We start from the raw sequence: 20,951 nt of genomic DNA on the forward strand, positions 1-20,951 counted from the left end.
AATTAGGCTAATTATAATTGGCTAAGTTAACCTACCTATAAGTCCCTAGTATATGGTAGGGCATGTAGGTTTAGGGACCACAGCATAGGTGGTGCACACCTAGGTGCACTGCTGAGGTGCCCAGTGTCATTTTAAAAGCAAGCCTGCCTTGCTGGCTGCTTTTAAATTAAAGTTATATGCAAATTCGACTTTGGAATTAAAGGTACTTTCAAAGTCTTAAACTACCTTATTTTTACATATAAGTCACCCCTAAGGTGTGCCCTATGTGCCCCCAGGGCTGGGTGCCATGTAACTATAAGCAGGGACTTTATAAAAATAGATTTATAAGCCCTGGTGAGGTAAAAACAGCCAAATTCGTTTTTCCCTCATTGAAGTAAATGGCCTTCATAGGCTAGAATGGGCAGACTTTATTTTAAATTTTAAAGTCTCCTTAAATGTTACATACCAAGAATTTGGTATCAAATTGATTGTTGTAATAAATCCCACAACTTCCAGTTGTTGGATTTAATATAACTTGCTCAGGTAAAAAGTTTAGACTTTACCTAAAAAGTTGCCAATTTCAGCTCTGCATTGTTTTTGCTGCTGTGCTCTGATTGGCCAGCCTGCAGCAGCTTCTGCCAGGCTGCCTTGATGAGGTGTGAAGTGGCCAGGCTTCACACAAAGGAATGTGCTTGGGGGAGAGAATCTCCCCTCAGCAGATGGTGAGGCAGGAAGGGGGAGGGCTGCCAAACTGGTCTTCAAAGGCAGAGAAGGACATTTGCAGCACCCAGCAACACCCCCACATCCTGCAACCCCAGACAATTAGGTGCCCCCTTGATTAGATTAGGAGAGGGCAGGAGAGGGGTGTGTTTATGATTTTTAGCCACACCAGTGGGTGGGCTCAGCCAGATGTAACCTCCAAAAATCAGATTCATCCATGTTGGATTTTTAGAGACTGTTGCCTTGTGGGATGGATTTTTGCCACACTTCCCAGGAAGTGGTCATCACAGGGGGACGACCCTGTCCCTGATTGGAGAACCAGGGCCCCCCTGCTTTTCACCCAGGAGCAAGGATAAAACTGGCAGACCTGCACCCACGCCTCAGATCCCCTCCAGAATTCAACAAGAAAGGAACTAAAGAAGAAGAAGGATTGCCCTGCTGGACCCCTGGCCTGCACCTGGACCCTGCACTCAGAAGGACTGCACCAGCTGCACACTTGGGCTTCACCACAAAGAAGGACTTTGCCTGGCTTCAACTGGTTCAAGGAGGGACTCCCTGTTTGCTACAGGTGAAAAATTGCTAAACCAGAGTCCCCCGCACCAACTCCTGAAGAAAGCGACCAGCTGACCACTGTCCAGTGGCCAAAAAGGAGTTTGCGCCAGGTGCATTCTGGGAGTTGAAGTCCGCACCCCCCAAGGACCATCACAGAACTTCTGGACCCTTGGGGTGAGCTGTGGACCCCAAAAGAACCTTAAAAGAACATCTGGGTGAAGCCCCAGAAGTTTGGAAAAGATTTGAGAATTTTTGGAAAAAAGCTCCAGAGAGGGACCGACCCGCCGCGGAAATTCTAGCCGGCTTGCCTCAACCGCGACCCGGCCTGACTTCGTGGTTCGTCCCGGTAAAGAAAAACATCCAAAAAAGAGACTAAGGGGGTCATTCTGACTCCCGCTGGGCGCGGCCACCGCGCGCCCGGCGGGAGCCGCCAAAATACCGTACCGCGGTCGGAAGACCGCGGCGGGTATTTTGAGTTTTCCCCTGGGCTGGCGGGCGGCCTTCAAAAAGCCACCCGCCAGTCCAGGGGAAAACGACCTTCCCACCATGAAGCCGGCTCGTAATCGAGCCGGCGGAGTGGGAAGGTGCGACGGGTGCTACTGCACCCGTCGCATATTTCACTGTCTGCTATGCAGACAGTGAAATACAAGCGGGGCCCTCTTACGGGGGCCCCTGCAGTGCCCATGCCATTGGCATGGGCACTGCAGGGGCCCCCAGGGGCCCCGCGACACCCCCTACCGCCATCCTGTTCCTGGCGGGCGAACCGCCAGGAACAGGATGGCGGTAGGGGGTGTCAGAATCCCCAAGGCGGCGCAGCATGCACGCCTTGGAGGATTCTGACGGGCAGCGGAAAACCGGCGGGAGACCGCCGGTTTTCCTGCACTGACCGCGGCCAAAGCGCCGCGGTCAGAATGCCCTGCGGGCCACCGCCGGTCTGTCGGCGGTGCTCCCGCCGACCCTGGCGGGGGGCAGAATGACCCCCTAAGTCCGAACGTAAAAAGTTGACCGGGACCTCCCAGCCATCGTATCCGAGAAGGGCTCCATGGACGTCGGATCAAGATCCAGGTTTACCCCGGTCGAAGGATTTTCATCTCGAAAAAACGACTAAGTCCGAAGGTAAAAGTCTCCACCGAGGAAACCCACATCGCGTATCCGGACAAGGGCTCCAAGAGGTCGGATTCGACTGGCAGGTTCGTCCCGCTGAAGAAAAATCTTCAAAATAAAGACTAAGTCAGAAGGTAACTTTTTAACCGAGGCCTCCCGCGACCTGTAGCCGAGCAGGGATCCATCGCGGTCGGCCTGAAAGTTTGACTTTGCCCCGGTCGAGGTGCAACCAGATGACCCGATTGCCGCTTTTTGTTTCTAAGCGCTAGAAAAGTAATAATTCTTTAAAAATTCATATCTCCGGTTCCCTTTATCGGATTTTATTCGTTTTTGTGTCATTTTAAAGATAAAAATATAAACTATTTTTATAAATTGGTTTTGGATTTTTAAACTGTTTCCTGTGTTTTATTTGATTACTGTTTTGTGATATTTGAATGCTTTACACTTTGTCTCCTAAGTTAAGCCTTGACGCTCGTTGCCAAGCTACCAAGGGTTGATCTGGGATTAATTTACTGAGACCTAACTGTACCTGGGTGGAGTTTAGTGGCTTGTTGCTAGGTGTAGGTACCTACCTGCCCTACCAATAACCCATTTTCCAACATTTTTGGAAGCAGCAACGGGATCCTGTACTTGTGTTCAATATCACGTTACAGTTTTGAGTAAAACAAATAAAAAATCCTTTAAATTGTCCTAGTGCAAAAATTGTTTAAAAAAAAAAAAAATGTTTAATTTGGATTAATTTCAATTATTGAATTTTTGTAATTTTTCTAAATTCTTGTTTCCAATTTTTGCAAAAAGTTTTTGTTGACACAAAACTAGGGAACCATGGAGCTTGATCTGGCTAGCCTACCCACACTGACAGTAGTCCAGCTTAGGGGGTTGTGTATTGAAAGAGGGTTGCCTGCAACCACTGATCTCAGGAAGCAAATCCTGATCACATCCCTGACAGCATGGGCTGAGGCCCAAGAGGTAGAGTCAGAAGAAGCTCCAGAGGAGGGAGAAAGAAGGGAGGATGCAAGCTCTAACCACTCAGGGGAGGGAAGGCATCTGAGCCCAAGTGAGGATGAGGAAGAACGGTCCTCAGTAAATACAGTCACTAGGGGCAGATCCAAAGCTAGTGGTGGGAAGGGGGTCCTTTCAGGAGGAGAGAACCCATCCATCAGAGAAAGAGAGCTGGAGGCCCAGCTAGCATACATAGCTTTGGAAGCAGAGAAGCTGGCCCTAGAAAAGAAAAAGTGGGCATACAAAGAGAAAAGAGATGGAAGCAGCGATCAAGAAGCTGAGGTGTCCATGGGTGGGGGAGTTTGCCCCAGATTACCCAAGGGGGTGGTTCCTGCTTATGTAGAGGGGGATGACATAGATAAGTGGCTGGGGGCCTTTGAGAGGGCACTCCAAATGAGAAGGGTTAGGCCTCAATACTGGGGTTCCCTTTTGTGGGAGTTTGTCCCCAACTCAGGGAGGGATAGGCTTCTGACCTTAAGGGGGGAGGAGGCAGATTCATACCCTAGTATGAAGAGGTGCTTAGCCAAGAAGTTTGGTCTGACCCCAGAGCAATATAGAATGAAGTTCAGGGACACCCAGAAGGTCAGTACCCAGTCTTGGGTTGACTTTGTGGACATTTCACTAAAGGCACTAGAGGGCTGGATTATTGGTAACAAAGTAGATACTTATGAGGGGTTATACAATCTGATCATGAGAGAGCACATCTTGACCAATTGTACCCAAGAAAGGTTACGCCAGCATCTAGTGGACTCTAAGCAGACCAACCCTAGAGAGCTAGGGGAGGCAGCTGATGCGTGGTTGAGAACCAGGGTGGTTGTCAAGTCCCAGGGGGGAGACTCCAAGAAGGGGGGGACAGGTCCCCAAAAACCTAAGGAGGGAGGTGGTAAGCCCACCACAGAGACTCCCTCTGTACCCCAGAACCCTAAGAAGGAGGAGAGTAAATCCCACTCCCACTCTGACAAGCAGAGACAGGGAGACCCAGGGTTAAAAAAGCTCTTGGACAGTAGGGCTTGCTTTGACTGTCAGCAGACAGGTCACTTCAGAGGAGATGCAGCCTGTCCAAAGAAGGTGGTTAGCACTGGGCTGTCCAGTGTAGCCATAGAGGAGGATTCCTCAGATGATGAAGTCCTTCTAGCATTGAGCTGGGAGACAGGACCAGATGGTAAGCTGGTGATCCCTGAGGGTGGGAGTAGGCACTTCCACCACATTCAAGTGAATGGGATCCCTACCACTGGCCTGAGAGACACCTGTGCCAGTCACACTGTAGTGAGTGACCGGTTAGTGACCCCAGACATGTATGTCCCAGGAAAGACAAAGAAAGTCAGGATAGCCACAGGGGAGGTCACCTCCAAACCTGTAGCCATAGTGCCCCTAGAGAGGGAGGGTATCCTTGACTGGATTAGGGTGGTAGTCAGTGCTGACCTCCCCCTAGATTGTATCCTGGGCAATGACCTCCCAGAGGTGAGTCTGGTCCCAGATGGGGCGGTCGCCCAGGGCGCCCCCCCAAACCAAATTCCTGGGGAGTCAGTCCCTACAGTTAGGAGACAGGGGTCCCCAAGAAAAGGAAGGGTAGGCCACTCTTAAAGAGAGTTCCAGGGAGCCAAGGGCCTTCTGCCCCAGTAAGGGGGGAGCCCAGAGTTGGCACTAGTGAGGCCTCACCTGACCCCAAGGAAGTCCTGAGTAGTCAGGCAGCTGTCCAGATGCAAGGTGTTGCCCCTGCACTGACAGAAGGGAGAGTGGAAGGAGGGTGTCTGCCACAGAAGGTGGTAGCCCCCCACTCTAGACAGCAAGAGGGGTGCCAGGACCCCAAAGATGCCCCTAAAGCAGCTCAGCCACCTGTCAGTGGAGAGCTTAGGGTGTGGTTCTGGGTACTGACAGCTGTCAGTAGCCTCTGCTGGGTGCTAGCCTTCCAGGCAGCACTGTACTTGGCCTGGGAGGCAGACCCCAGGGCCAATAGCAAACTAGGCCCCCTGACCCTGTTGGTCATGGTGGGGTTGCTCAAGTGTTGGGTGACCTCTTTGGGTAAGCTAGGTGTTGCCCTAGCAAAGTTTGGAGTAGGGGAGGTGGGCACCTCACTACCCAAGTTGGCAGAGAGAAAGGAGGAAGACCCCCCTAGAGGAAAGTTTCAGTTTGAGTTGGGTCCTTTTACTGTTGAGATGGCTTCACTACCCATAGGGAGTGACCCTGACAGGAGGATATAAGGCAGAGTAGGCCCTGCAAAGGGACAGCCAGTTTTCTTCACTGTCTTCCTCGCCTAACAAGCCAGGAAGACTCTCCCAGGGTTGGGCTGAGTCTCCTGGGCGTGTGGGCTGGGGGGGGGGGGTTGTGTGAGAAAACAGGGCTGATTGCAGAGGCCCCATAACTTTTTGCCCCCATTTTCCTCTTTTTGCTGGTGTTTTCCTGACTTTGATGGTGCCCTGGGTACTGCTAACCAGTCCCAGGGCCTGTGCTCTGTGTAAAATGGATATGCAAATTAGGCTAATTATAATTGGCTAAGTTAACCTACCTATAAGTCCCTAGTATATGGTAGGGCATGTAGGTTTAGGGACCACAGCATAGGTGGTGCACACCTAGGTGCACTGCTGAGGTGCCCAGTGTCATTTTAAAAGCAAGCCTGCCTTGCTGGCTGCTTTTAAATTAAAGTTATATGCAAATTCGACTTTGGAATTAAAGGTACTTTCAAAGTCTTAAACTACCTTATTTTTACATATAAGTCACCCCTAAGGTGTGCCCTATGTGCCCCTAGGGCTGGGTGCCATGTAACTATAAGCAGGGACTTTAGAAAAATAGACTTATAAGCCCTGGTGAGGTAAAAACAGCCAAATTCGTTTTTCCCTCATTGAAGTAAATGGCCTTCATAGGCTAGAATGGGCAGACTTTATTTTAAATTTTAAAGTCTCCTTAAATGTTACATACCAAGAATTTGGTATCAAATTGATTGTTGTAATAAATCCCACAACTTCCAGTTGTTGGATTTAATATAACTTGCTCAGGTAAAAAGTTTAGACTTTACCTAAAAAGTTGCCAATTTCAGCTCTGCATTGTTTTTGCTGCTGTGCTCTGATTGGCCAGCCTGCAGCAGCTTCTGCCAGGCTGCCTTGATGAGGTGTGAAGTGACCAGGCTTCACACAAAGGAATGTGCTTGGGGGAGAGAATCTCCCCTCAGCAGATGGTGAGGCAGGAAGGGGGAGGGCTGCCAAACTGGTCTTCAAAGGCAGAGAAGGACATTTGCAGCACCCAGCAACACCCCCACATCCTGCAACCCCAGACAATTAGGTGCCCCCTTGATTAGATTAGGAGAGGGCAGGAGAGGGGTGTGTTTATGATTTTTAGCCACACCAGTGGGTGGGCTCAGCCAGATGTAACCTCCAAAAATCAGATTCATCCATGTTGGATTTTTAGAGACTGTTGCCTTGTGGGATGGATTTTTGCCACACTTCCCAGGAAGTGGTCATCACAGGGGGACGACCCTGTCCCTGATTGGAGAACCAGGGCCCCCCTGCTTTTCACCCAGGAGCAAGGATAAAACTGGCAGACCTGCACCCACGCCTCAGATCCCCTCCAGAATTCAACAAGAAAGGAACTAAAGAAGAAGAAGGACTGCCCTGCTGGACCCCTGGCCTGCACCTGGACCCTGCACTCAGAAGGACTGCACCAGCTGCACACTTGGGCTTCACCACAAGAAGGACTTTGCCTGGCTTCAACTGGTTCAAGGAGGGACTCCCTGTTTGCTACAGGTGAAAAATTGCTAAACCAGAGTCCCCCGCACCAACTCCTGAAGAAAGCGACCAGCTGACCACTGTCCAGTGGCCAAAAAGGAGTTTGCGCCAGGTGCATTCTGGGAGTTGAAGTCCGCACCCCCCAAGGACCATCACAGAACTTCTGGACCCTTGGGGTGAGCTGTGGACCCCAAAAGAACCTTAAAAGAACATATGGGTGAAGCCCCAGAAGTTTGGAAAAGATTTGAGAATTTTTGGAAAAAAGCTCCAGAGAGGGACCGACCCACCGCGGAAATTCTAGCCGGCTTGCCTCAACCGCGACCCGGCCTGACTTCGTGGTTCGTCCCGGTAAAGAAAAACATCCAAAAAAGAGACTAAGTCCGAACGTAAAAAGTTGACCGGGACCTCCCAGCCATCGTATCCGAGAAGGGCTCCATGGACGTCGGATCAAGATCCAGGTTTACCCCGGTCGAAGGATTTTCATCTCGAAATCAGGAACAGGATGGCGGTAGGGGGTGTCAGAATCCCCAAGGCGGCGCAGCATGCTGCGCCGCCTTGGAGGATTCTGACGGGCAGCGGAAAACCGGCGGGAGACCGCCGGTTTTCCTGCACTGACCGCGGCCAAAGCGCCACGGTCAGAATGCCCTGCGGGCCACCGCCGGTCTGTCGGCGGTGCTCCCGCCGACCCTGGCGGGGGTCAGAATGACCCCCTAAGTCCGAACGTAAAAAGTTGACCGGGACCTCCCAGCCATCGTATCCATGGACGTCGGATCAAGATCCAGGTTTACCCCGGTCGAAGGATTTTCATCTCGAAAAAACGACTAAGTCCGAAGGTAAAAGTCTCCACCGAGGAAACCCACATCGCGTATCCGGACAAGGGCTCCAGGAGGTCGGATTCGACTGGCAGGTTCGTCCCGCTGAAGAAAAATCTTCAAAATAAAGACTAAGTCAGAAGGTAACTTTTTAACCGAGGCCTCCCGCGACCTGTAGCCGAGCAGGGCTCCATCGCGGTCGGCCTGAAAGTTTGACTTTGCCCCGGTTGAGGTGCAACCAGATGACCCGATTGGCGCTTTTTGTTTCTAAGCGCTAGAAAAGTAATAATTCTTTAAAAATTCATATCTCCGGTTCCCTTTATCCGATTTTATTCGTTTTTGTGTCATTTTAAAGATAAAAATATAAACTATTTTTATAAATTGGTTTTGGATTTTTAAACTGTTTCCTGTGTTTTATTTGATTACTGTTTTGTGATATTTGAATGCTTTACACTTTGTCTCCTAAGTTAAGCCTTGACGCTCGTTGCCAAGCTACCAAGGGTTGAGCTGGGATTAATTTACTGAGACCTAACTGTACCTAGGTGGAGGTTAGTGGCTTGTTGCTAGGTGTAGGTACCTACCTGCCCTACCAATAACCCATTTTCCAACAGGTAATGTGACATGCTTCATTATTGGCCACTTCGTCCAAACCTGGTAAGACTATTGGGGCGGAGTTGACCTCAAGTGGGGCTATCTTGAGGGAGTTCTTAGGTATTATCTAACTAGACAAGGAACTCAGGTCCAGATAAAATTTTAATATATCTGCGGATAAACCACAAAAAGTGTCCTTTTTATTACAGTGGTATTCTCAAAATGATTAAAATAAAACCACCAATGTTTTAAGAAGGGATTCTAACGTGTATTATGCCCAAATTTTACCCCTATATATTGCCTGCCGACATGTTTTTTAGCCCATCAGGTACCCAATGCTGCAGCAATCTAGGAGAGTTGAAGACTCACCTCTTTAAAGAACACTACATCACAATGCTTTAACCGTCCACAACCCAGCTTCTTCTTCTCTTACTTCTTGAATTTATGGTTGATATTGAGCCTGGACAGTGTTCCTCAGCCTGTCAACTATGTTTGTGCTACAAAATACCATATACAGACATATAAAATTACATACACACAAACATGCATACACTATGGGGCATATTTATACTCCGTTTGCGCCGAAATTGCGTCGTTTTTTTCGACGCAATTTCGACGCAAAACTAACTCCATATTTATACTTTGGCGTTAGACGCGTCTACCGCCAAAGTTCATGGAGTTAGCGTCATTTTATGGCGTGAACACCTTCCTTGCGTTAATGATATGCAAGGGAGGCGTTCCCGTCTAAAAAAATGACTCCCAGGCATGTGCGTGGTATATATACTCCCGGGCAAAAATCACGCCTGGGAGTGGGCGGGGCAAAAAAACCTGCATTTGCACCTGAATTTAACGCCTGGGTCAGGGCAGGCGTTAAGGGACCTGTGGGCTCAAAATGAGCCCACAGCTGCCCTCCCATGCCCCCAGGGACCCCCCCTGCCACCCTTGCCCACCCCAGGAGGACACCCAAGGATGGAGGGACCCATCCCAGGGACATTCAGGTAAGTTCAGGTAAGTATATATATTTTTTTTAAATATTTTTTTTTGGCATAGGGGGGCCTGATTTGTGCCCCCCTACATGCCACAATGCCCAATGACCATGCCCAGGGGACAGAAGTCCCCTGGGCATGGCCATTGGGCAAGGGGGCATGACTCCTGTCTTTACTAAGACAGGAGTCATGTTAATGGCGTCTGGGCGTCGTAAAAAAATGGCGCAAATCCGGTTAAGTCGATTTTTTTTACTCAACCTGACTTGCCCATTTTAAGACGCCCATACGCCATTTTCCCCAACGCCGGCGCTGCCTGGTGTACGTGGTTTTTTTCCACGCACACCAGGCAGCGCCGGTCGGCTAACGCCGGCTAACGTCATTCTATAAATACGGCGCCCGCATGGCGCTTCAGAATGGCGTTAGCCGGCGCTAATTTTTTTGAAGCAAAACTGCGTTGGCGCAGTTTTGCGTCAAAAAGTATTAATATGGGCCTATATCTATTACAGCACTCCATGCAACTCTCCTGAAGGTGTAGGGAAAATTCCTTAGACCAACCACAGCCTGGCAGCTTTTGTAACACCACACAATGTTGGGCAAGATACATTTTACAGCATACAAAAGCAGTTGTAAATATGTTCTACTGTTTTTGTAACCCTCCATCCTACTCTTTTTCTTTGTTTACCTTGTCTTCTACTGCCTCCCTGTGGCAACTTGTAGTACTATGCCCATTTGCTCATGACCCTCCTTGCTGAGGAGTTTGCAAATATTCCTGTGCAGCATATATTCAGTCGACTGTGAACATGTACTCCCACACAGCTTAAACTTTGTAAATTAGGCATATTTTTACTAATTCAGGAACTAGGCATTATTGATTGGTTGTGAGATGTAAACTTGGAATTAACCTATGCTTTGGTGAATTGTCTCATGGGTGCATGTGCTTATATAACCATAAAGTAAAGAGGTAAATACACAATGTAATTTAGCTAATGTATGGTTTCAGTATATGGGGATTTTTCATAAATCAAAGGTGGAACATTGTCAAATATGCAAACTAGGTGAACAATGTCACTACCCCTGGCATTTTCATGAATTAATCATAGACACATATTTGTTGTGGGACTTTTCAAGGCATAATTTGAATTGTACAACATTGTGGTACAGATACAACAATTCTAGCAATCATCTTATGATGTTTCAGCACAATTTAATACACAATTATATCATTTGGTGTTTCAGGGTGAGGTGTTTCCCGTTCATAAATGTCTATGGTAGAAAGGCATTAGAAGTATCTGCTAGGAGTGGGTGATAAATCCTTACCCGCCTGAGGAGTTGGCAGAATTTTGGCCACCCACCTTACATTTGTAAAGCAGAGTTCTGGCTAAAGTCTACCAGATGCTGCATGGTGGAGTTTTTTTTCTCATGCACAGCTTGTCAATGGTAAAATGGTGAGCAATATTTGGCGTCACCTAGGGTGATATTCAGATGTTAAGAGGGCACTGGTGAGATTTTCTCACCGTGAATGGTCACGGGACAACGGCACTGTTTGCTGTGAGAAAGCTGCCCTAAGAGGAGAAAATCTACTTGAGCAGCAACAAAATCACCTTGAGCACCACCACCCTCTGGCACTCTGCGTTGTACCAATTGTGTGTTTTTCCAACGCAAAATGAGCTCCCAACGCTAAAAATCAGCACAAGCAGCACAACATGCCGATTTCCACCTTTTCACATTACTCCACCGAAACCCCATGAGTTCTGCTCACATTTAGTAACTATATATATATATATTGATTATGCACTGTATTTGAAGTAGGTATTTGGACTTCAGGGGTGGGTTTGGGGTCGGGTTAATCAAGTCCTAAGTGATTCCTCTTAGAAGATTTCTTAAGAAGTCATTGATGAGCATTTCTTCTTCATGTGTTTGTTTGTTTTGTTTTGGTCATTGAGTGATATCCAGCAACTATCTTGCAGCAGCAAGCTTTCACATGTTGAGGAAGCGTGTTCAGCAGGACTGTTTTTCTGTTGCATTTAATTTTAACCAAGAAGGTGCCCCATTTGTCCACAGTATGGTACTTATGTTCTCTTATCATTTATTTCAGGGTTTTTTTGTGGCTATCCTTTACTGCTTCCTTAATGGGGAGGTAAGAATACAACTGTTTAGAATTTAAGATGCATGAGTAGACAATGAAAGACAAAAAAATGATGTTTGTCAGTCATACTTTCAAAAAATGTACTTCACAATTAAAATATAATGATCAATTGTGTGCCTCATTGAGAAGTACTCCACAGAAGTACACTAGTAAAGTTCTCTACCACACATAATGGCATCAGTCTTATCACCACCACCTTGCTAGATGTTTTCAAGAAAGACTTGTAACTTCTCTTTGAAAACAACCTTCTGTCAGGGTAAGGATTTATCTTGCATCTCACCTTGACTTTCTCCTCATTCCATAACTCATATATTAATGTATTTATTCCCACTGCCAATCTTAGGCCCCTTTTTTAATAGATTCTTCCACCATAACCTCCTTCTGTGTCGCTTCCATTAACCAGCAAATTTCTCCTACAACCCTTCAGCACACGAGTACTGCATAATCGATTCTCTTATATGTAGAATTCCTCTAACATGTACAATCTACCTGCTAAACAATTAAAAGTTTGTTGTGATTGTGATGTTTTCTCTTTCTAGTTTCCCTAACATTATCTTTCCTCGCATTAATTTATTATTGTTTTTAACCTGCTTAACTCACTTCATATTTGCATTGTTTTTATTATTTGACTTACTCATGCTTTAATTGATGTGATCCACACTGTAAAGCGCCCGAAGTTCTATGTTCCATTTTTGCACCATATAAACCTAATGTATTTAAACATATACATACTTACTGTGTTCGCATTGCTTCTTGGTACACTCCACGCACATTACTTTTAAAAGTCTCTAAGACTAATTGTGGTGGAACCTGCTATGCTTCTCATTTACTCTGGTATGTTGTCAAATGAAATGTTTGACAATGTTTGGAGGGTTTTTAATTCATATCATATTTCCATTACTCCATGCTGATGCTTTTGCTCTTTATTATGAGTGTTTCTTACATTGATTGCTTTGTAGCAGCAAAAATAACGGTGTCATGACCGAAAGGGTAATGCAATAACACCAACATATTAAGTGGCCATTTCATACATAGTCAAGCCCAGAAGGGATCACTATGGTTATTCCTACCCTGCTGCAGTAAGGGGCACAATAAACTGTCCAGTAGCCTAGTGGATTGAAGAAGTATCTTCTCCAGACAAATACCAATCAATGGAGAGGTCTTACTTTTGATTATTATACATCCTGCTAGTTGTATACACTGTACAGAAACCAAGTAAGAGTTGCAGGGCTTTGCCGGCCATTTATATGCAAAGGATCACCTTGGATCACTTTGAGAGGCGTGATGCCTGAAATGACAGGTGGCCAGAATGTGTGATGGCGGAGTGGGTTTTCCTCACCCCAATTACAGAGATGCTAACTTTCCTCTGACCTAAATACTAAAGTGTATAGCCATTGTTTAAAGGAACATCAGTATTATCACTACATTTCATGACCTTTACCCTCTAAGATAGCTAGGCCATTTATTCATGAGCCTGTTTAGCTTCAAAGAGACAAATTTGTATTTTTTACAAGATCTCAAGCGCATTCATTATTGAATAGTTATAGAGAGATTATGAATCGCATCTGCACTGTCACTCTTTCTAAATGTGACCACAAAGTATTTAGAACAATCACGAAATAGCAGAAAATCGGATAAAAATGAACGGTGGCCATGTGACTTGACATAGTGGCCAAAAGTGTTGGCCCTGGTATTTCAATACTGTCTGTTGCTTTTCATATAGGTCCAAGGAGAGCTGAAACGGAAATGGAGGAGGTGGCATATGGAGAGATTCTTGGGGTCGGACTTGAAGTACCATAACCCTTCTTCAGGCAGCAGTGGAACTACATTCAACACTCAAATCTCCATGCTGACAAAGTGCAGCCCAAAAACCAGAAGATGCTCAGGTTTTCAAGCCGAATTCTCTATAGTTTGACAAGAACGAAGACGACTCAGGAATATGACTAACTGAAAAAAGGATATTTTTGACACATTACCGAATCAAAGACAAACATGAGAAACAAGACAAAATCCTGAATGAGATACTACAGGAAAACGATGAGCTCACAGCACGTCATCACCTCTGGAAAGTGATGCACTTTACGTGATACAAAACTTACATATGTTCCCAACATTGTGTACTTAAAGCAACAAGTGACAGGAATGCCGCACACATGAGTGCACGATTCCAGAAACTTTTTGCAAGTCTGGAACCTTTTTGTAAAGAGAGACTAACTCTGGAGCAAATGCTCTCTTCCTGTATAAAGAATAAAAAAGAGCCCTTTATTTTGTAAATGTGGAAACACACGCACGTATGTATATGTGTGTATATATACATAATATTTTATTATAATATTATATATTGTACATATTACATATATATAAATACATAAATGCATACATATATACACAAATTACATACACACACAATACACACATATGTATGGAAATATGTGTGTGTGTGTGTATATGTATACATATATATATATATATATATATATATGTGTGTATCTCTCTCTCTATATATATACATATATATATCTATAAATATATATATATATATATATATATATATATATATATATATATATATATATAAATATATAGATATATATAAGTAGAAGATAGGAAAATGAAAATATATATGTAGTTAAATAAGTGAATTGTTTTTACGTGTTACCAATGAACCCAAAGTATTTCATATTTATAAAAGAGTGAAAGCAGAGTGCTCTATAGTGTGTAGGTTTGCTTGGCTGCTGAGGCCTCTGTAGAGAGGGTCAAATAGGAATTAAACGCTCCTAAATATATCTATTTCTCAGTATATGTCGACATATCATAAAATGCTGCCATTGTGGAATTCACTGCAGCACCTATATTGAAAAGAAACGGAATTTAAATTGCATTTATATAGTGCTTACTACCCCAGCAGAAAGCTCTTTAAGATGAGTAGCATGTTACACAGGAGACCAAAGTCAGTGGTCAGTCCATTGGTTAAAGGAGTTAGGGGCATATTTGTATTCTGTTTGTGCCGGATTTGCGTGATTTTTTGTTTACGCAAATCCAGTGCAAACTTAACTCTATATTTATATTTTGCCGCTAGACATGTCTAGCACCTGAATATTGGAGTTAAAGTCATTTTTTGACTGCGGAAAAGTACCTTGTGTCAATGAGATGCAAGGTAGGCGTTCCCGGGCAAAAAATGACTCTAAGGCCCTAGCACCTTATTTATACTCCAGTGCAAAAATCACGCACGGGAGGAGGAGTGCCTTAAATATTAGTACTAAGCGCCATTACTGGGTATGGGCAGGTGTTGGGGGACCTGTGGACCCTTTTCCATGGTCAGAGACCATGGAAACAGCCCACAGGTGTCGTTCCCTGCCCCAGGGACAAGCCCCCCTACCCACTCGCACCCACACCTGGAGGACACTTAGGGATGTGGGGACCCATCCCAGGTAAGTATTTAGAATGTTTTTCTAAGTGCCATAGGCGGGCCTAACTTGGGCCCCCCTACACGGCACTGCGCACAATGTCCATGACCTGGGGACATAAGACCCCTGGACATGGCCATTGGACTGGGGGGCATGTCTCCTGTCTGAACAGCAGTCATGTCCGTGGGGTTTTAACGTCAGAAAATGACAGTAGTCTGTTTAGAGGCATTTTTTATGCTTCTGCCCATACTAGAGTCATCCTCTGATGCTAAATTCCCTGTTCCCCCTACACTTCCCTACCCGGCTAGTGTCATTTTCCATGACGCTACCTGGGTCTTACCACCGGCTAGTGTCATAACATAAATATGATGCCTGGCTGGCGTCTTGTATGGTGCTAGCCGGCGGTAGCGCAGATCAGCGTCAAAAAGTATATATATGGGCCTTAGTCTTGCATGGTAAATGAACCCATTCCATGTATTAGCTTATTTATGGTACATAAGTGAGTTAGGTGTAATTATTAGAGGTGCGTGTGTGAAAAGCAAATGATTAAAAAAATAATTATGACATACAGGTTTAATATTAAAGAGTAGTTTATATATCGAAGAGGCATATAAAATAAACAGAGGTACCTTCAAAATAAAGGAAGGAAAGGAATAAAGGAAGGTAATGTTTGCGATAGCATGCAGTCTGTGGATGTACACCTATGTATAAAAACTGTTTAAATTCTGCTCTAAAGGAAAGGGGCATTTTAAAGATGTGTCAGATTATCACCTCAGTGCAAAAAGCAAATCCAATGCTTGCTCTGACCCCTTTTCCAGAAACCTTGAAGACGTGCAACACTGAACATCTCAATACCCATAATTACTGTTTGGCAATGCAGCCATTGACCCACTGTATGCATTGCCAGCAATAGCTTCAAACCTAGTACCTACAAGAGCAGTATGTTTAATAGCATAAATTAATGTAAAATTATCTGCATAAATTGTGATGCTCTAAAATATTGTTACAGTTTATGTAAACAATTTTAAACCATACATAAACTACACATAGAAACATATTATGCATTACTTCCACCTCCCTAAAATGTAACAAGGCAGCTGATAAACACATTGCAACAATCAAAATTAATTACATGTATATGTGAGATTTTCACTACCTGCTTCGGAAGGTGCTGTCCCCTGCATCCACCTGAAAAGCACACCCACAGAACAGATGTCATGTCCCGTAGAATAGATGTGTCTGGGGTCACCCTCGCTCTCCAGGATCCACATTGCCTCGTAGACAACCTTTGTCTGATATCTAATTTTTTTTACTCTGTGTAAATAATTTCCTGGAAAAAGGCTTCTTTGATAAACGGAAAGTTGATGTTCTTTTTGCATCACATACTTTAACAGCAGGTTACCAAGGGGTGTGATGGATGGGGCATGGGATTACATCATGACCTCACCATGACCATATAATGTCTTCAGAGTAAATTATGGAGCCTTGGTAATTGCCTTCTGTTCAAGGAGACTTTACCTCGTCAGCAAATGAGCACCAACAAGAAGTCATTTGGTGACAAGGACTAGGCCACCTGCCCCAATCTGAAGTTCACAGCTAGTCTAAATTTACAGATGACTCATTGTCATAACAAACACCATTTTTTAGGTTTCAGATTTCCTTTAACAACCAATTGAATTCTGTGTTTTTAATCTCGATTCTCAAGCTAATTGGACTACTATGCCTGTTGAGAGAGAAGTGAACAAAGTAAAGCCAAAGGCAGTGCCTGATGACAAGGAGTCATCTGGTAATCATAAACCAGTTGCACTTATTTGTGAACCAAGGAACTTTGAAAAACTCCCTCAAGGAAAAACTTGAACAAAGAAAGAATATCACTCATTCATGAGAAGCTCAACACATCATTTGATGGACGGAAGTCTAAACTTTATGGAAGTTTTTTTTAGATTTGCTCTTAGGACACCATTTTGTTTTATTTTCCATTTCATTTGCAGCACTCATTTTTTTTAAAGGCATTTGTATGACATTTACATAGGAGCAAGTTTGTAAAAAGAAATACAGTACAGGAGGTGTGCTTGGAATACAAGTTAGAAAATCTTAAGGCCCAGATTTAAAAGAATACGGCGGAATGTGACGCTGTGCTAAATTTGGCAGCGCCTCGCTCCGTCATTTTCAAAATGCAGGATGCGCCATATTTAATCTAATAAGGCACACTCTTGTGCCTATTTTGCTGCTGAGTGCCAATGGAGCCACCCCTGCACCATGGTGCAATGATGGCTGTGTTGCAGGGGAGATTGTTTTTGTGCAGGAAGGGATACCTTCCTGCACAAAAAAGATCTTCAATGGCAATTTGCTCTTTTTTTGTGTTCTTCAGTATGCAACACACATAGAAAGAGCAAAAAACAAGGAGAAATTAAAGCATTTTTTCTCGTTGCGCCATGCTAATGCCACCCCTAGGGTGGTTTTAGATTTTGATGCTGCCTCAGGTTTACAAAAACTCATAAATCTGGGGCAGCGTCAAATGCAATGCACCCATTGCACGCCCCTTCCACACAAAGTGCTGTGTGTGAAGGGGCTGTATTTACAAGGTGACGTTAAGCCACAAAAAGTGGTCTAATGCGACCTTGTAAATATGGCGCAGTGCATAGCGCCAACAGAGCATCAATAAAAGTGACGCTCCGGTAGCGATATCTGACCCTAAGTGCTAAGTGGACAACTAGCAGCTTTGGAATTAGGTAAAACATACTTGTTGAGTATTTTTTGGCACTCACTTAAATGGGTCATGGTGCAAATTTGTGCTACTGTGTTTTTTTTCACTGTGTATGTTGAGGAAATTCACTGTATTGGGGCCCAATAACATGCATTCCATCAGCGACTGCGTAGTTTATACAGGTGACTGGGTGATTTTCCATTTAAAAACGGAGTTAGGCAACTTCAGGTCACAAGTATGGGAACTATAGCAAACTGATAAAGAGGCAGCAGTTTTAAAGTATTTGCTTCAATGAATAAGCGATGGGAAACCCCATCTTAAATTTTAAGGTGAATTATACAAGGGCCGATTCACAAAAGCTTTTACGGGAAGTGATACTGCAGGAGTACTCTTCTACGTACTCTAAGATACCTTTGTGAATTAGTCACAAAACATATGAAAAGGAAATATAATGGAACTATTCAGCAAATAGTCATTGACAGTTAGTACAATTAGAAAGGGATGTTACCTATTTGCACTTGTCACGGAAAGCATACATAGGCATGTGTAGATTAATATTCTAACCCCCCCCTATTTACTTTGACGATCTTGTGCACCCGACATCTTCAAGTTAATTGTGTTGCAAGATAATATTTAGAGGTCAATATTGTGGTGCCACACCCTTGTGCAGTTTAGCAATGAGAAGCAGGTTACTCTGGTGCCAATTCACAACGGTATCATAGAGTACTTAAATAAATTCTAAAGAAGTACGACTTTACGTATGTTTTAAGCCATTGGCAAAGTGGGCTCAGTCCCAGGGCCCCAGTCTTTCAGGGGCCCCCTGATAGAGCCAGCTCTGATCTGCAGAGAGTCTTGACCTGATGACCTTTGATAATTCTTGATTATATTGTTTTTTGCACCGTTTTCTTTTAATTTATTTTAATGTGGGTGATGTGTGAGACTTTATAACAGACATACTGCAGAGAAATACGTGTTTATGTTTCATACAACATTTATAAAGAGTTTCTTTTTAGATCAAAATAGGACCTCAAATATTCGAAAATGGAGGGTGTTAGAGATTATTTGCAGTAATATTACTACGCCCCTGCTGTGTTACAATATTCACAACACACATCACTATCCCTGAATATTAGATGTGAACACATTTAGAATTTGGACACGTGTGTCTGTGCACTGTCAGTGACCTGGACAAAGAGGGCATGAGATCTGAAACTGGATCATAAATTTAAAGCTTCTCCAAAAAGGGCTCCCCAAAATACGTTTGGCCCCAGGACCCTAAAAATCTTAAAATGTCCCTGAACGTAGTTAAAGTGCCTTCATTAATAGGCCTCGAAATCTTGCAATATGCTCTGCTGAATGGCAGTATTTTTGTGTTTGATAATTTGACGTACAACCCAGCAAAGAAGAAAAGTCAAGTGATGCCCATTCTAATTAATGGCTCAATCACTGCCTCGAAGTGAATCTAATAACTGCTTCCTCCGGTACTGGCTTCCTCAGCAAGTCCATCATTTTCGTCATGGTTGCATTTTGCAATTAATCTTAAAATGTATTGTAATTTATAGCACCTTTCGGCGCCCGTCGTGGTGCTGAAGAACCCGTTTGTTCAATGACAACTACATGTGGAATCTCGCGTTGACTTGAGGTTCTTATCTCTTAACGGGGCTTCCGCTTACCTGGCCTCACTGACAAGGTAATGTAATTCTCCCATTCCAATACAGTACAATTAATATGAAGCTGAGGAAATCACATACCTTCATTATACAGACAGCTTCATTAAAAAGACAGGGTATACTATTAATGTTCATTACTACTCAAATTTATCGGATGCGATCATATCACACAGGAAATAAAGTAGAAAGATAACTTCAGCTTTCCCATTTCCGGTAAATTTACTTATAAAAATATATAGTAATTGGCAGAAATGTTTGCATGCAACATGGCTTTTTTCAGTGAATGCGCATGAGAATCTGTGGCACTATTTTAGGGATTTCCAACCCTTAAGGTAGTCTCACGAACCTTCCGCCATTATCAGGCATAGACCAGCAGACAAATATGTTTACCTCTGCAAAGATGGCCTAGAAACTAGACTAAGGAAGGGGACGGAAGGCTGTCCCCACCTGTAAATGGTAAAGATAAGCATGTGTTTGCACTTCCAATTTAGCAATAATTTTGTGTCATTCAAAGAAGTCACCTTGGTACTCACCTGTTTTCAGCAAAGATGTTTATGGAATAATTCTGATCCTTTTCTGATGGATTATGGATTATGATTTACAAACCATGCTTGTAACTAAAAATCAGTTCCTTGAACACAACTATCTAATGGATCCACAAGTGTGCATATGGGCATTTGGATCATTTAAGAAGAGTAAATAGGGGCATATTTACTCGCCCCTACTGCCACCTTGCACCACCCTAGCATCAGTTTTTTTTTACGCTAAGGAACTGTTAAGGAGGCCATCCCCGCGCCATATCTACAAAGTGGCACAATGCATGCATTGAGACGGTTTGTAACCCCCTATGCCACATTATGCTTGCACCAGGCATAATGTATGCAAGAGGAGCATACCCCCGTAACGAGGCCCAAAAAAATGGTGCACTGATTTCACTGCACCATTTTATCCATCATTTTTAACACCTGCCTAAGGCAGGCATTAAAGTGACGATCCTCTATTGGCCTATACGCCTCCCTGTGCTTTGCTGCACTCTTGCCAACAGTTTTGGTGCTAGTGCAGCAAAGAGCTACAACAGCGCCAAACATTTTGACACTGTTGTGGTAACGACTGCCATATTGTAAACATGGCACAATCATGGTGTTTTTAGGGGAGTGCAGAGGGGTGCAAGAAAAGTGGCACATCGGGACCGATGCACCACTTTCTTCTAAATATGCCCGATAGTTTGATGTTGTTCAGTGACATAACACCTGCTAGAGAGATAACATGGACAGCTGCATTCAACACTCCTTGATGTCTAACCCGATAGCTTGCTTCTAGCTGTTTGAAAGTTTATTTAACAAAGTTTAACCTGTACTGTGATTGTCAACCATGCCTTCTGTAGACTGAACAGACACTGATCACAGCTTAACAGCCATTTCTTAAGAAAATAATTAAATGATAAAATGAGTGCACCAAAAAGGAATATTAAGACAGAGATCAAAGTTATAAATACATGTCTGCACCTGTTTAAAACATGCACTCTTGATAAAATGAATATATTGATATTGTACAGT

At 44.2% G+C, this 20,951-nt stretch overlaps 1 protein-coding gene across 2 annotated transcripts in view; it reads left to right on the forward strand.

Annotated features, from left to right (window-relative positions):
* The window catches only part of VIPR1 (vasoactive intestinal peptide receptor 1), a 997,445-nt gene extending 983,417 nt beyond the window's left edge, over window positions 1-14,028 (forward strand). The window contains exons 12-13 of one of the 2 annotated variants that reach the window (XM_069210994.1): window positions 11,561-11,602; window positions 13,335-14,025. In XM_069210994.1, the coding sequence (XP_069067095.1) occupies window positions 11,561-11,602; window positions 13,335-13,526 (234 nt within the window). In that variant the 3' untranslated portion in view covers window positions 13,527-14,025. Of the gene's footprint in view, window positions 1-11,560; window positions 11,603-13,334 lie in introns of both variants that reach the window. The other variant, XM_069210995.1, reaches the window with a different exon arrangement.
* The last annotated feature ends 6,923 nt before the right edge of the window (window positions 14,029-20,951 follow it).

This window comes from Pleurodeles waltl, chromosome 10 (assembly GCF_031143425.1).
Source record: "Pleurodeles waltl isolate 20211129_DDA chromosome 10, aPleWal1.hap1.20221129, whole genome shotgun sequence".
In the NCBI taxonomy this organism is placed as follows: Eukaryota; Metazoa; Chordata; class Amphibia; order Caudata; family Salamandridae; genus Pleurodeles; species Pleurodeles waltl.